At 36.4% G+C, this 16,332-nt stretch overlaps 1 protein-coding gene across 4 annotated transcripts in view; it reads right to left on the bottom strand.

Moving 5' to 3' along the window:
- LOC123720019 overlaps positions 1-16,332 on the bottom strand; it is a 76,079-nt gene that overhangs the window by 14,330 nt on the left and 45,417 nt on the right. For all 4 annotated transcript variants that reach the window (XM_045676429.1, XM_045676432.1, XM_045676430.1 and 1 more), the window contains exons 2-4: positions 11,820-13,001; positions 11,464-11,570; positions 889-983 (exon numbers count right to left, since the gene is read on the bottom strand). In XM_045676429.1, the coding sequence (XP_045532385.1) occupies positions 889-983; positions 11,464-11,570; positions 11,820-13,001 (1,384 nt within the window). The remainder of the gene's footprint in view (positions 1-888; positions 984-11,463; positions 11,571-11,819; positions 13,002-16,332) is intronic.

Genomic DNA, 16,332 nt, shown 5'->3' on the forward strand with positions numbered 1-16,332 from the left:
TCGAGCACTAACCTCCAATTAACCATATATAAAAAGGCTTGCATTTGTCAGATCAGTTTTTACAATGTCTTATATAACAACATAGAATAATGTCAAAGTAAGGTTATTAACAATTGGTGTCAAACCTATGGTCCAAATACTCGCTTTCAATTTCAATTTTGTTCCGTTTACAAGAAGTTTTTTTTAAAGCATTACGTATCGTAACACGCGTGAGTGCATGCTAGTGAATGAGTGAGTGTAATGTGTATGAACGTATAACTGCATATTAGGTCACACTAACATCTGCAACGCTGCAAAAGGTGTGTTTTAGAACCGTTTTTTTAATTGTTTTTAAAACAGCCTATTTATTGTAGATGTCCTTTATACTGTTCGATGATTAGACATTATTTTAGAAAATCAAATTTAACACCTTCGAATTATTAACTTGGAATATATTATTAAGATATAGATTAGATTTAATTTAAATCCTAATAGTGTAAATGCACCCCTGTCTCCACGACAGCTTTTACATTTAGGATATATAATGAAGAGTGTGTAACAGCCAACTATCACATATGGTGAAACAGCTTAATTTGTTTATTTATGAATATTCTAAGTGAATAGTCGATCTACGTATGTATTGAGTAGAGACTCTTGGGCCGTGGGGTTCAAGAGCACAGGCGCTAATTAAAGATTTAAGCTCGCGTCTGGTAGATAGTGACCCCGAGAGATTTGTTTTTATTTTCTATTTGTTAATGTTTAATTATTATACTATGTTGGTTAAAACTAAAAAATCCTGTATATTTGTGTGTTGGAAATGAATCGATTGCTCAAATATATGGCTAAAATCATTGACTTTATAAGAACAAATGTATCAGTTAAAATTAACGATTGTTATAATATACATACTTGTTAAAACCATAGATATCTTCTATATTGTTGAATAGTTCTCTCAGTTCATCTTCAGAAAATGTTGCATCCCGACGCCAGACGTGTAAGTAGCCCTGAAATCAGAAAACATTACAATGCCTTTCGTATATGTTATACTTTGGTGCTATTCTTTCCCAACGAATAAACATCGCAATTCAGCAAGGAAATGCCAGCATTAATGGCCGCAGCCACAGGGACCAAACGTTTTAAGTTTCCTTGCTAACAGAGATTAGAGATTCTCTTTTATATCTTCTATCAAAGTAAGCCTTTGATGTAAAGCTTTCGTTAATTCGGTCGAAGCGTAATGGCTACCTTTATAAAATTACAATTCATTAATTAATCAATATTTCTCTTCTCATTCACTTGTCATATAAAAAACCTCTGACATTCTCTTGATAGATCTCCGCAACGACGCGCAATTGAATATTTTTTTATAAAATTTTCCTAAGAAAGTTATTATTACTAAGAGGTTCATTAATGAATGAACTGTATCATCTGATCAAATAAAGTATATTATTGAAAGAAAACAATTTTTTAACCGGATTAAAGCTATTTGTATTATTATACACATCGTATCCCTAACTTTCTTACTCTTCTACTAACTGACCTGAGACTTATCTTAAATTATCGCGATTTATGTGTCTTTTTACTTTCAATGTATCATCTTTTTAGTTTAGTTTGTTCTTTTTGTTCCTGTTTAGTTTTGTCTTCATAAATGTGTATTACATGTATTTTTGCACTACTTGCCTATCTTATGTAATTTAATATGTTTTTGTTCTTTACTCACATTTGCCTGGAAGAGATCGCTCGAAAGCGATAAGGCCGCCAGTTGCCCTCCTTTTGATTTAATTATGTTCATTTTTTTTACTATTGTAGTGTAACGAAGTGTAAATAAATAAAATAAATTTAAATTTTTCGTTTCGCGTGCTTTACAGCGTGCGTGTTCACGGTGATTGTTTTCTTTCAATGTGTTAAAGCTATGTTAACCAAAGACAATACTAAAGTATATTATTATTAATAACAAACCACAAGGATACGAACTGCTTAGGTGGTTGGGACATGGAGAACGGACGAATGAGAAGCGGCTTACAAGTAGGATGGTCTTGCCATACCTGGACCAAATCCAGCAGGTAATGGAAAAAGGATAAGTTAAAAGTACCCATAACAGGCGAGCATACATGGTGAATGTCATGAAAGTGGATGAAGCGAGAGACGTCTGTCAGGATTGGACCCATTCGCGTTTAAGGCATAAAATTTAAATGAAAAGTGTTCGAAAGTTATGCACATATTCCTTTCTTATATATATATATATATACAGTAACTACATATATACATTAGACGTAATTAAATATCCCATGTAATAGAATTCCCGTACATCCCTAACCCGATCGTGATCGTGACTCACGGTCACTTTCTAGTCACCGTGACAATGATAACCGGTATTACCACTTGCATTGTCTTACAATTACTCATATTACATTCAAATGTTTATCGTTATGAGCTGGATCGACCCCGTATTCATTCGCATTATAATGTAGTCCAGGTACGTACGTAAGGTACGGTTTTCATCAATAAAGCACCCTACAAGAAGAAATATTTAGATTATTGGATTCTTGGTAGAATTTAACGCAATCTTCTGTGGAGTGAGGTGGAAAAAAGCGTGGGATTCGTATCGATCGTATATCACGATTATTGTTGAAGAAGTCGGCGAAGCTACATGCCTAAACGACATACGTCAGTAGACGTATGTATATTATATTATATTAATACAATCTCTGTTCGCTTTTCCGGAATAAAAACATTAGTAATGATAAAACAAAATTTTCCGGAGAGTTCAAGGATTATAAAAAAGTGGGTATGTACAAAGTACACATGTCAGAAGTGAAACTTCTTTAAAAATAAAAATAATGATTACTATGGTAAAAGCCCCAATAGATGATGATGTACCAGTATATGATCACTCTATGTAAATATGTATATCTATATTCACACTGTATCTGTATCGGCGTTTAATGCACAAGACGTTATGCGACAGAATTCTCTAGTCTCTAGTCATCTAAAGTTCTAATCTGTAACCATTGCCAACGAAGGTATTTGTTGATGTATTCTAAAGGAATACATCAACCAATAGCGTGTATTTTTTCTCGATCTCCCTTTCTCACTCTTTCTCAATCGGTCTTAATCGCTCTCTGTAATAGATTATGTAAGTGCAATTGAGGCAATACTTTAGAAATGTTAATAAAAATAAAAATAATAAATAATACAAACATTATACATTAATAAAAACACTTTTTGAACGGATTGAAGCTATGTATTATTATTAAAAACTTATAATTACTTACATAATTCTACATTTTAAATTTTCCGACGTTTCGCGTGCTTTTCGTGGGAGCGTGCGTGGTCACCGTGACCAGGCACGCTGAAATACATTAATAATAGACAATAATTTACATTATAATAAGATTGTGTGTTCAATAGCTAAACCCTAAGTAGTTATACAAACTGGGGAAATGAAGAGAAATATTAGAAAGGCATGATAAACTAAACTGGCATACAGCCATCATAAACTGTCACTGCATTCCAGACAGACCACTTCCAGAGTAATGGTGAAATATATAGTAAAGGTGATGGTGAAACAATTTATAGGCTATATAATATATATTTGGACCTAAAAATTACCCACATTAAACTAAAGCATTGACAAGGATTTTACTTCGAAAATAACTAAAAACACAAAGCAGCGTAACCAAACGCCCGAATACGAATCTTTAATTTAGTAAAAAAAAGCTTAAGTTCGTGTTAAATGATGCAACTGTTGTATTGTTATTGCTGACTAAGAAAATCTCCAAAGTGTCTCCTTCACTTTACTCGTACTGTTTCCGTTACTATATCTTCACTTATACCCTTGACATGTACGCAAATTGAGTTTAGCGGTGTAGTTTACAAGCGACGATAAATTGTCTATTGTACTCAGGAAATCTAGTCTTTGCTTATCTTAGTACAGTTGGGTTCCTTAGGCTGTTTTCACTCTACCTTATTTGAGCACCATAGGTATTATACCAATATTAACTGGGAGGTGGCGCTGAACAGGCAGCGCTAGAAGGTTCCCGTTTCGCAGCTCAAAACACTCTTCGGATCGTAGACCCAGCGGAATGAGTGAGTGAGTGTGAGACAGTTTAAACATACGCCATTATCCTACAATAGTTTTGTTCTAGATAAATTCTGTTGCAGGTTTATAGAAGGCACCATTTCCCAAAAAGTATGTAGGATTTTGCCTTTTGGTATGTTCCTTATGTACCTCTTTCGCTTCCATAGCCGCTCGTCTATTATAGTTTATTTTCACCTGGATCTAGAATATTCTGCATCTAATCCAGGAATCTATGAAAAGGTATACCAGCGCTGCCTTCACACCATCTACGTCGCCTATTTAGTCTATTTACATGTATTTTTAAACTGCTTCATTCTCAATACTTCATTGACGTCAACATCTGAGATACCAAAATTGAATGTATGTAAGTTAAAGGTAATTTTGGGTGTATAATATTTTAATCCTTTATTTAGATACAGAAAAGGATAATTACAAAATAATAATCTTAAATACACTTCACACTCAGTTTACATCGACAATTTCGTCTGTTTGACCCACCCTAGTATAGGCAATTTATTTCCTCGCTACTTTAAAGCTTTCCTTATCCATAATTCCCCTGATATTGCGTTTACATCGACAATTCGTCTGTTGGCCGTACCTTGGCAAAGGCCTCCTCCGTATCTATTCACACTACTTTAGAGCTTTTCTTCTCCATAATTCTCTTACCTTTATCTCATCTAGTCGATTATCTCGTCCTCCTTCGAATGTCCCTCATTTTCTTTTCCCAATTCTATTAAACTTTTCCATACTTATTGTATGTCTATTGCCATTTCAATTTCCCGAATTATAGTTGTAATATTTTGTATTTTAGTGCGACTTCTGATAGTTTTGATTCTCTCAAGCTGGGCAAATTCATAGGCGAAGTTTAGTGTAAAAGTGCTCCAACAATACAAGACTGACAAGTGAACATAGAGACATGATGTACGAATCAAATCGTCGATAAATAAAACTCTCACCGATTAAACTTGTAACGGTAACTCATCCTGTATATAGGTTGAATAGGGTTGCCAATTTTATTTAATATTATAAATTTAAATGTGATAAGTTAAAGCATTTATCTCTTATAACGTCCTTCGTCGTACCGCGTAGTAAAATTTAAGATAGATGTTATATTTTCTTTCTTGTTTTAGTTCATAGTTAAAAAAAATGATCTCTTGTTCTAGTTTAGATTTTTGTATTTTTTTACTCTTTAGTTTATAAGGAATTTAATGGACATTAGCCTAGTTAGTACACCAAGGTTTAAATGGTATATTAATAATGTTATAGCTAAAAATAACAAAGAGCTATATAATACCACGTATAGGAAACTTGATCATTTATTGTATGAGAGTAGGCTGTTCCTAAAAAGAAATAGGGATGTTGTATTTATGCATCTATAATAGATCAAAGGACACATTTATGAACACACTTTAGAGCCGGCAATGTCTGAGAAGTTTCTGAGGCCTAATATGTAGTTACACATTTCACGAACTCACTTGCACCCATACACTTACTCATTCACTAACATGCACAAACACTCTCGCTCGTGCACTCAGGCGTGTTGCAAACAGTTGAATAAACAAAAACATTGTAAATTATATATTTGTTATGCACACGTTCGTATTTTTGTCAACCCAAATGGAGATCAATATGCGCGGGCGCAGGTACAAGCTCATTCACGATCATTAAATAGATCCAATAAAATAACTGTATCACGCCTACTTAAACCTAGATATTTTTATTGGCGTCCTACACATTTGTAATCCATTGTAATTTTATGAGGGTAGTGTAAACTTATCCAATAAATTACATAGCGGGTTCCGTATAATTTATGGACAGATTCTGAATCGAAACCTGACTCCGTATGTCTAAGTCCTTATTTTGACGTACGAAAGTTGACACTTAGCTCAAAATTTGACTTAGCCTCAAATCCAATACGTTCTTGACACACGGGAGTCTATACTTAGCGAGACTTACCGCTAAGTTTGACTTCCATATCAAATCCAATGCGTTTAACCGCGGAGATAAGCTAGCTAAGATAAGTTATCGCTAACTAGCGCTAAATCTCGACTACGTTTGCTGTTACCACCACCACAGTTATATAAGAAGTTAGATTTTTTTTCTTGGTTTAATTTAATATTACGCCTAGGTACCGCTGGAACGACAGAGTGGAGGTTCTGCTAAAAGCAATTGACGGGAGGTGGAACGCTCTAAATATCTCATTTCGGAAGCCAAGTCAGTTTTTGCCCGCGGATTGTGTGAGTATTATAACACGTGTTTACTGATGATGCTGAAAAAGAGATAATAGCCGAAACTGAATCCTATTATGGGACTAAAGATAAATCGTACTAAAAAAATGGTATAGAACAATTGTATGAACGCTGTTTTGAATCAGTTGATATATTGAATGTCTATTCAAAATATTTTCTCTGATAGCCTACAAACGTTTCAGACCACCTAATAGACCAAAGAGGTTAGGGCCAACGCGATTTGTTGTTTCATTTTTCCTTCACTCGACAATTCGACGACAATTCTCTATCTTGGAGTATAGAACCGTAAATAATCGTATAAAATTACGCATGCAAATCTTAAACGACTTCATTCAACTTTAGACGGTACTCAAGACTCCCACGACGGTCCATATTAAATGACAACAACATTTATTTAAAACCACATGTTATTTTATTTGTGTGAATTTATGCTCGTGTATTTGTATACGGCAATGTTAGGTGACGAGGTTATATAGAAGTTCAATTTTATTTCGGCATTTTTCTAATACTGTATACGTTTTGCCTTACTTATAAAGCCTTAAAGTCTTGCCTAACCTTGCATATAAAGATTATTACAGTACTAATTTCGCTTTAAAAATGCGAGTCAAAGAAAGCTCGGAATTAAGGGTTTTATATTGAATTCGTGTAATACAATTTTGGGGTGGACCACCCTTATCATTTAGGGGTATAGTAATACCTATTCTCAAACCATTTACATAAAAATCGGAGGAGTTGGTTTACAAACACTGTGAAATGTTATTTGTACAGATTTACGCAAGCGTTCTACATTTATCAGATTATAATTATATTTTTTAGTATCATAACATTTTCACGAGAGTATTATCTTTATTCGTATAAATAATAATAAATCATTTAGTTATTAATTAATCACAAAATCGTACAATGTTATCTATGGATAATGATTTTACAAAATATCTAATGAAATAAATAATATACATATATACAGTTACTGCGACCATTTCAATACCATCTATATCCTATCCTAGAAATACATACAATTAGCAAAAAAAAGTCAATCATCCCGTATTAGGTTCATCCCGTTAGATAGACCTTTAAAGATAGCAGGCGAAAACCACCTTTAAGATCTGGGCAAAGCAATTTAATTCGTTTGAAGTGCCTGTCTTAACTAACCATAACAACGCGACCCAAGTTCTAGTATATAATGTTTTAAAAGGGGGTTGAAGTAATACTGGTAGTATAAATAATCGATCAATATGTCAAACTGTCAGGACCATATTAAAATGTCTAGTGTCACTAACGGGTTATTTGTGTACGTTGTTCTGGTTGGAGTTAGGAAGAAATGTATAAAGAAACTACTTTAATAAAGCAAACTTAAAGTTTCTATAAAGCTCTGTTGAATCGTAAAACTTATGATCTTCTGATAAATTATATGAGCATTTTTCCTTCAGTTAAAAAAGTAGTGTTGGCTGGCAAGCGACTCTCATCCCTAAGGTCGTAGGTTCGATCCGGTTGTGGACCAATAGACTATCTGTCTATGTACGCATCTAACTCCCTAGTACGGTGACAGAGAACATCGCAAGGAAACCAGCATTTTTTTTTTATAAAATAGGGGGCAAACGGGCAGGAGGCTCACCTGATGTTAAGTGATACCGCCGCCCATGGACACTCTCAATGCCAGAGGGCTATCGCGAGTGCGTTGCCGGCCTTTTAAGAATTTTTACGCTCTTTTCTTGAAGGACCCTAAGTCGAATTGGTTCGGAAATACTTCAGTGGGCAGCTGGTTCCACATAGCGGTGGTGCGCGGCAAAAATTGCCTTGAAAAACGCTCAGTCGTGGAACGGCGGACGTCGAGGTGATACGGGTGGAATTTTGTGTTTTGCCTCGACGTCCGATGCTGAAACTCAGCTTAACGCAGGTATTAATCCGAACAACTCCTCTGAACACTCTCCATGGTAAATGAGGTAGAAGATGCAGAGTGACCCCACATCTCTACGGAACGCCAAAGGATCGAGCCGCTCGGAGAGGGATTGGTCATCGACGATTCGAACCGCTCTTCGTTGGATACGGTCAAGTGGAAGGAGCTGGTACTGGGGAGCCCCCGCCCAGAGGTGAGAACAGTATTCCATGTGGGGCCGTATTTGCGCTTTATAGAGTGCGCGCAAGCAAGCGGTGGCCCGGAGTTAAGTACCGTCTCGCCTTGCTGAGCACACCAAGCTTTTTGGAGGCTAATTTAGCCTTTCCCTCCAAATGACCGCGAAACTGAAAGTCGTTCGATATATCAACGCCATGTATTCCGATGCTGGCTGTGGCTTCAAGAAGAGTGTTTTCGAAAAGAGGAGTAGCGACAAAGGGTATTTTTTTCGCGGAAAACGCGCAAACTTGTGTCTTCTTGGGGTTAAATTGGACTAGGTTTAGTCTACCCCAGTCCGAGACTCCACGTAAAAGAGTTTCGACTTCAGACACAAGTTTGTTCCGGTACTCATCGACAACTGCCCGAGAAATACCTGCCCGGCCAGTGTAAAGAGTATCCCCGTAAATGCTGGGGTCCCACAAGGCTGTGTTCTGTCCCCGACCCTGTTTCTTCTGCATATCAATGACATGTTGCAACTTAGCAACATTGGACTGCTGTCCCCAGTGCTGTCGTCCGCATAGCAATGAATGTTGCTAAGTTGCAACATGTCATTGATATGCAGAAGAAACAGGGTCGGGGACAGAACACAGCCTTGTGGGACCCCAGCATTTACGGGTTTAAGGTCGGAACATGCTCCGTCGACGACGACCTTGATGCTCCGATCGGCTAGAAAGCTGGAGATCCAGTCGCATAATTTCTCAGGAAGCCCGTAGGCTGGAAGCTTCGAGAGCAGTGCTTTGTGCCACACCCGATCGAAGGCTTTCGCTATGTCCAAACTAACCGCTAGTGCCTCCCCCTTGGACTCAATTGCCTCTGCCCATCTATGAGTAAGGTATACTAGAAGGTCACCAGCCGAACGACCACGACAAAAGCCGTACTGATAATCGCTAATCCGCTGAGGCCCTCTAGATACCTCAAGAGCTGGCCATTAATAATGGATTCCATTATTTTGCAGAACAAGGAGGTTATAGCTATTGGGCGATAGTTGGACGGATCAGAGCGATCGCCTTTTTTAGGGATCGGATGTATCGAAGCGGTCTTCCAGCACTTCGGGACAGTGCCGAGCGAGTACAGGTACCGGAAAAGGCGCGTCAGGACCGGAGCCAACTCAGGAGCACAAGTACGCAGCACAATTGGAGGGATACCATCCGGCCCGCTCGACTTATGAATGTCCAAGGAAGATAGTGCTCTGCGAACAGCACGTTGCCGGAATGTGATTTCCGGCATTGAGTTATCACACCGCGAAATCGCCGGTGGTGATCTCCCCCGGTCATCCAAAGTCGAGTTGGACGCGAAGAGACAGTCCAAGCGGTCGGCCTTCTCCTTCGCAGTGTGGGCGAGCGAGTCATCCTCTCTGTGCAGCGGTGGTATCGATGGCTGACAAAAATTCCCTTGTACAGCTTTGGCGAGAGAAAAGAAGGCTCGGGTCCCCGAAGGGAGTTGGGCCAATCTCTCGCCAAATCTGGCGATGTGCTCTGACTTTGCCTTAGCGATTTCCCGTTTGAAGGACCTGGAGGCTGAGTTATATCCTTTTTTATGTTCGCTGGCTCGTATTGGCATCACGAGATATCGCCGCTTCCGCCCATGCTTTCGACGCGATGCCGCCTTGCAAGAACGCTTAAACCAGGGCTGTGACTTGCCACCGATCGGCACCGCAGAGAATGGAATAAAAAGTTCCATGCCCTGTAGAACCACTTCGGCGACAGAGGCAGCGACGGAATCTGGAGCTTCCGACGAAAAGCACATAGGCCCCCAAGGCCCCCAAAGAAATCCCAATATATGACATATGCATGTCCCAAATCCAAATATGACACGTGACAGACAGAAGGCTGGTCGATATCTCGTCTATGGAATAGAAATAATCAAAGAAACGGATCCAATCTGAGGCCAGGACCCCTGTAGTGTTATATAACCACTTTATTATTAATTTCCTTCAGTTAACAATATAAATCTGACGACACTGTATATGTATATTTAAGCTCCTAGTCGAAATGTAATAAAGATGTTTCAAAAACGTTTGCGCATCTGTGATACGATTTAGATAAAATTCGATCCTACGTTGGAACCTTGCAAATCAACTTCAGCTAATATGTTTGCCGGATTTTTTGCGTTAGCTATCATCATGTCAGGCAAAGGGTATGTAATAAAAATAATTTATTCCGTTTCGGCCTCAGTGCTATTTTGATGATGTGGGTCTCGTTCTACTAAAATCGATTTACACAAGGTCAGTAATGCGTTGCTTAGTTACACATTAGTAAATAAATCTTATATAACATTAATATCAAAGAAAATATTTACCATGTCAGTAACTAACTAGAGCAAAAACTAATATTTATTAATTACATTTATAAGTATCAGATTATAGCGTTTATATAGGGTAATATTTAAACTTAAATTTTATTTTAAGGTCGAGTCCGCGCTAGGTATGGCTCCCGTATGTGAAATCCAGTACGTCTGCATTAGCGGTAAGTCAGATAAGATATAACAGTCATCATATATTTAGTAATTTTGAAATTATTTAACAGAATCTGTAATATAAATCGCTCTACTTTCACAGACTAATCAACAGAACTGTAGAACAAAAAATTTCTACTTGTACCCATCCAAATTTAAATACACCAAGATACATTTCAAATCTAACCACCGAATATGTTTATTTTTCTTTCCGCCATTTCCTATGTCTTTGAAATATCAGATGCGGTCCATTTCACACCTCCTTCGTTTATATTTAAGTTTACGCAATGTTGCAGTCCCGAATTTAAACTAAAAAGGTTTTGTTTCCGGTATTTTGTTACTAATTTGTTTAGATAATAAAATAAATTCAGATTAATTTGGTTTTATAGTGGCGCAGTTTGGTTTTGTTATTAATGGTTAAAGATTACAAACACAGAGAGAACAGATAAAAATGTTGTCTTTTTACGATAGTAAAAGAGGACTAGACCTCGTCTATATATTTTTTCTTCGGGCAGGGTAATGCGCTTACTTACATATAAGTGTATATCTACAATTATAATAAACTAAATTGAATAAATCTAAGAACTCACCTCTACAACTTGTCTCAAATCCTCGACGTACACGTTCTCAGTCTGAACTATTTCCGCGCACACCCTCTCCAGCTGAGACAGCCCGGATAATTCTTCTAAGTTGTGATCTGAAACATACCGGTGTAAATATAGAATCGACTAAGATTAAGCTATTTTCATTCGGTAAGATTCCAATACAAATAGTAGTTGACAATTATATGTGAGCATTTATTACGTTTATTAATAAAATAAATAATTTTAATTTTAAATTATTGTTATCTGTTTCACATGGTATCAATGTGTATGAACATTTTAAACATACAATGGTAATATAATATGGGAATAATAAGTTAATCAATAAAAAGACTATCACTCACTTGTTAATATCTCGGTTCGACTTTCCTCGGAAATACTCGTCTTAAGTATTCCCGTACTGTTCATAAAATTATTACTCCCATTGCCAGATGTCATATCTGCATCGCTATGGTCATCCAAGCTTTCTATAGACGCGAGGTAGGCTGAATTCACTCCCTTATTTTGTACACCACTACTAGAGGTCGAGCTTGACGAAGCTATAGAACTCATTGACAGAGGCCTTGTGACTTGCAATGGTGGATTAAGTCTAGCCATCTCCTTCTCCGGCCTTAAATTCCCGGTTGATCCAACCGTTTGAGGATAAGGCCCGCTCTTTAACAACTTTGCTTCTTTTCTAGGCAATGTGTCGTTTAACTTGGTTGGTGATATTAGTGGTATAGATATATTAGCTTTTAAGGGGGAGATATCTTTAGACGATAGTTTAGTATCGAATTCTCTATCATTCGATATAGACAGTTCGATAGATTGATCAATATATGGCAGTGACAGGGACTCGAACGCGGTTTTGTTATTGTTAGGCACATCGTAGATCGCGGCTTGGTTATTAGTGGGAACATCATAAGTTTCGGGTTCATCAATTTTGAAATCTGGCTTGATTAGAGGAGGTGAGTCTTGGATTTTGTTAAGCTTCAAGTTAGGTTGATCGTAAATTTCAACGGATGGTAAGATTTCTAACCCAGATTGTGATATTTTTGATGTTGCACCCACTAAAGGTATATTACACTTCCTGCCTGATGATTTCGTTATATTTACTGTTTTCTTTTGAAAGCGTAGTGTTGTATTCTCAGATGCACTGGACAGCATACGTTTAACATTTGGCGAGAGGTTATGGAAGGCATCAATCTTAGCTTCTTTAAACGTCCTTTGAATTTTGTCATCACTAGGATCACTTTTATCACTTACACCGTCACTTTTTGTCCGAAGGTTGTAAAGGGAACTTTTGTTTAGTGTTGCTATTGGAAGTTTAACGCTTCCAATGATTTTTGACGGGTGTTTTGGTGGGCTGGGGTGGACTGTGTTTTCTTTGTTCTTATCTTCTGTCATAGTTGAGTTTGGAACTGGTGGGTCGTTGCGTGCATCTTTGGCAGTTTCAAAAATGGCCACTTCTGGTCTTAGACTCTTTGCAGGTTCGAGAAGAGCATCGTAGATACCGATTAGGGTTGGTGTGAGATCTGTTGTGCTACCTGAAACAAAGGGAACTTAGTTACATAATATTATACATAATTTTGTCTTATTTTGAATTTATATTTGATATACAAAATAATTTGTTTAGCTTAAAATCCCTATAAAGCTTAGAAATTTGAAAGGCAAAATACTTAAGATTACACAATACCAAAACAATCTCATAGATTCTTTTTACGAGCACATTTCTCTCAAATTAAACGCGATAGCCATAAAAGTACAAACAAAGATTTTATCAGCTCAGGATTATGTCACTAACAAAAAGGCTTTCAAGTTAATAAAGTAAAAAGGGTTGAGTCATTCGATGGTAATCGATACACAAATCAAAACGCATTATCAAATAATGGATGTGATATTTCTACCTTTCATGGGTATTTGGATACAAAAAACGAATATCTAGACGATATTTTAGTTTATGTCATGACAGTTCTTTGTTTACTTATACCTGTGTTTTCATGGTAATGACGCGCTTTTCGGGGAGATTACTTATTGGTTGAGGTCACATAATCTCTTAATTGAATATGGGGTATTTTAAAGACGATGTGCCGTCTGTGCCAACCAACCCGTTACTGTTTCGCTTTGCATCCCTAGGAACAACTAAGCGTCAGTCCATGTTTTATTAAAATCAAGCAAATAGCGTTTAAGGCATATATACTACTACTACTAAAAAGCTTTTTTTTAATAACATGGAGCAAGTCTATTGTGTGATAAAATTTTACAGTTTCATACTCTGTATGTCGTTAAGAGAGTGAACTGTACAAACCCAGGATGTTGGAACCGAGTCAAAGTTCTAGGCTCGCCCTGCCTAGAATAAGTACAAATATATAGTCCCTGATAAATAATTCTAGAAAATTTGGCTTTACTTTTAGTATTAATAACAAAAGCCTTTTAATTCAGATACCTTTGATTTAAATACATTAAATGTATTATATAAATTATAATATTTAATATAAATTTTATATGTCTCATTCTTTCTAGATATCTATGTGCCCTTTTGTTTCAAAAGCCCCTACGCATCCCGCCCTTTCTGTGCCACTCGTTGCCTGCCGTTTCCTTAATCTGGTCTATCCACCTTCTAAATTGTCTTTCGCCTTTGTTTTCTATTCTGTTCTTCTTGCCATGTACCCCGTCCATTTTCACTTAAGTTTATTTGTTTATTTTCATTCCAATGACATCTATTACCTTAGTTATTCTTTTGATTAATTTTTATTTATTATTTTCTTTCCTAGCATACATCGCTGTACACTTAAAAATTGTTAATAAGAAGGAATTAATTTCTTGCCAGCTGTGAGATAATTTTTACGGGCACACGGAAGCAAGTCATTACCGGGGCCAGGGGTCATTGGGACACGAATATAACGTCTTAATTATTGCAATATCTTATACACTTGTGAAATATACAATATTTATCCTAAGGTTTATGCGTAGAGACTTTTGTTAATTGTGTGTCCTCATTACAAAATTTCTTAGGAGAAAAAGTTAAGTTGTATAACTCTAATTGTAATTTGATTGAATCTGGGACCTCCTCACTTAGGCTAGGCTTCTGAGGTAAGACTCTTAACTTTTTACAATTAAATTGTTACCTTTAAATTAAATAAAAACAAAGGAAATCGCTGGAGATTGCCGAATATTAAAATAAAAAAATCAATGGCGATACAGCTTTTTTAGGTCTGGGCCTCATATTTCTGTATATTTTTTATGATCATTTGTCAATCTAAAATGCAAGTAGGTGATCAGCCGCCTATGCCTGACACACGCCGTCCTCTTTTTGGTTCTAAGACAAGACGATTTCCTCTCGATGTTGTCCTTCCTATCTTCTTCCTCAACAAACTTCCTCCGAAACAAACGCTGAAGTTACTGGACCAGCAGTTATCTTTGTCGAATATTATTATGTCAAAAAAATCTACTTTATTACATAAGCTTTTATATAGACTAATTTAATAAAATTCATAAAAAATACTATTTCAAATTACATAGACACTTACATAACACGATGATATAATCATATAACCAATCAATCACAATTTGAATGTTTGTAACATCTTAAAATAATTGCCAGTAATTATTTCAATGCTTGTCAATGTTGCAACACTGAGAAATAATTAATTATGATTTATTATTAACACTCAATATTGTGACAATGTATTTATGTTATGTTTAAAGAACTTTATTTCTCGTTACAAAAAATATATTTTATTTACATGAGAAACTTAATATGTATGTATGCGACCTCTGGGATGAGAGTCGCACGCTGAAGTCAAACACTGTCTTTTCACAGTACTTACAATAAAGCCAAGATGTAAGAAACCTGTAGACATCAAGTAATATTAAGTATTTTTCAAATAAAATTTTATCCTTACAGAAACATTACATATTCGCATGCAAAGAATGCAAGTCAATTATTATAACATACAGGTTCCAGTAGAGATGTCTATTTTAAACAAGTTAGACCGAGTAATAGAAAGATGCACTAGTGATACCATGATTTATATTTCCTCTTTGGTTAAAAGAACTGTTATGTATACTGTATGAAGCTGCACTGTACGAGCCAAGGCTGTACATTTTTCTCATTCAGGCATAGTTTTATAAGCTATGGATATCCTAAGTCGTCGGAGTTACGCCCCGTGAGTATAACCCGACGTACACATTCTCTTCAACTGTTACATTACATTCATTCGTTTCATAGCAATTAATATTTCATTATTCAGTATATTTTATTGTTGTATGCAAGTGGTTAATATGGAGTAAAAATAAAATTCTCTATTGTTTCAAGCACCACGATGACCGTATAATCACATTAGAATAAATAAGACAAAAGATATATACTATGATTTTTAACCTAAAAACTGTTTTGTATATATATTAAGAGGCGAAGTGATACCGCTCATGGACACTCATATTGCTAGTAGGCTCGCAAGTGGTTAATTCGCAATGTATATCTATACTGTACTTGCTGACCCAGCCATCTTGCATTTATATAATTTACTTAGTCAACGTTTTTAGCTACATACCAACATATGGAACATTTGGCTATGCTATCGATAGTTCTCTTTTCCGGAACAAAAACTTTTTGGGGTTTAGAAGCGATTTCACCAATTAAATTTACAATTTCCATCGACTTCAAGGAGTAAATAAAAATTTACACGAATCGATCAAGCCGACCTCATGTTTTACGCTTAGCAACATATTTTGTTTATTTTTATTTATGTGGATAATTGTAATTTTATAAATCACGCGCATAATGCTATGCGTGCCAACAATGCTTTACTATTGTCCGGCGAGAGACTCGGAATGATATTCAGAAACGACACGTGAACTATCGAGTATGTTAAA

The sequence above is a fragment of the Pieris brassicae genome, chromosome 2 (genome assembly GCF_905147105.1).
Source record: "Pieris brassicae chromosome 2, ilPieBrab1.1, whole genome shotgun sequence".
Lineage (NCBI taxonomy): Eukaryota > Metazoa > Arthropoda > Insecta > Lepidoptera > Pieridae > Pieris > Pieris brassicae.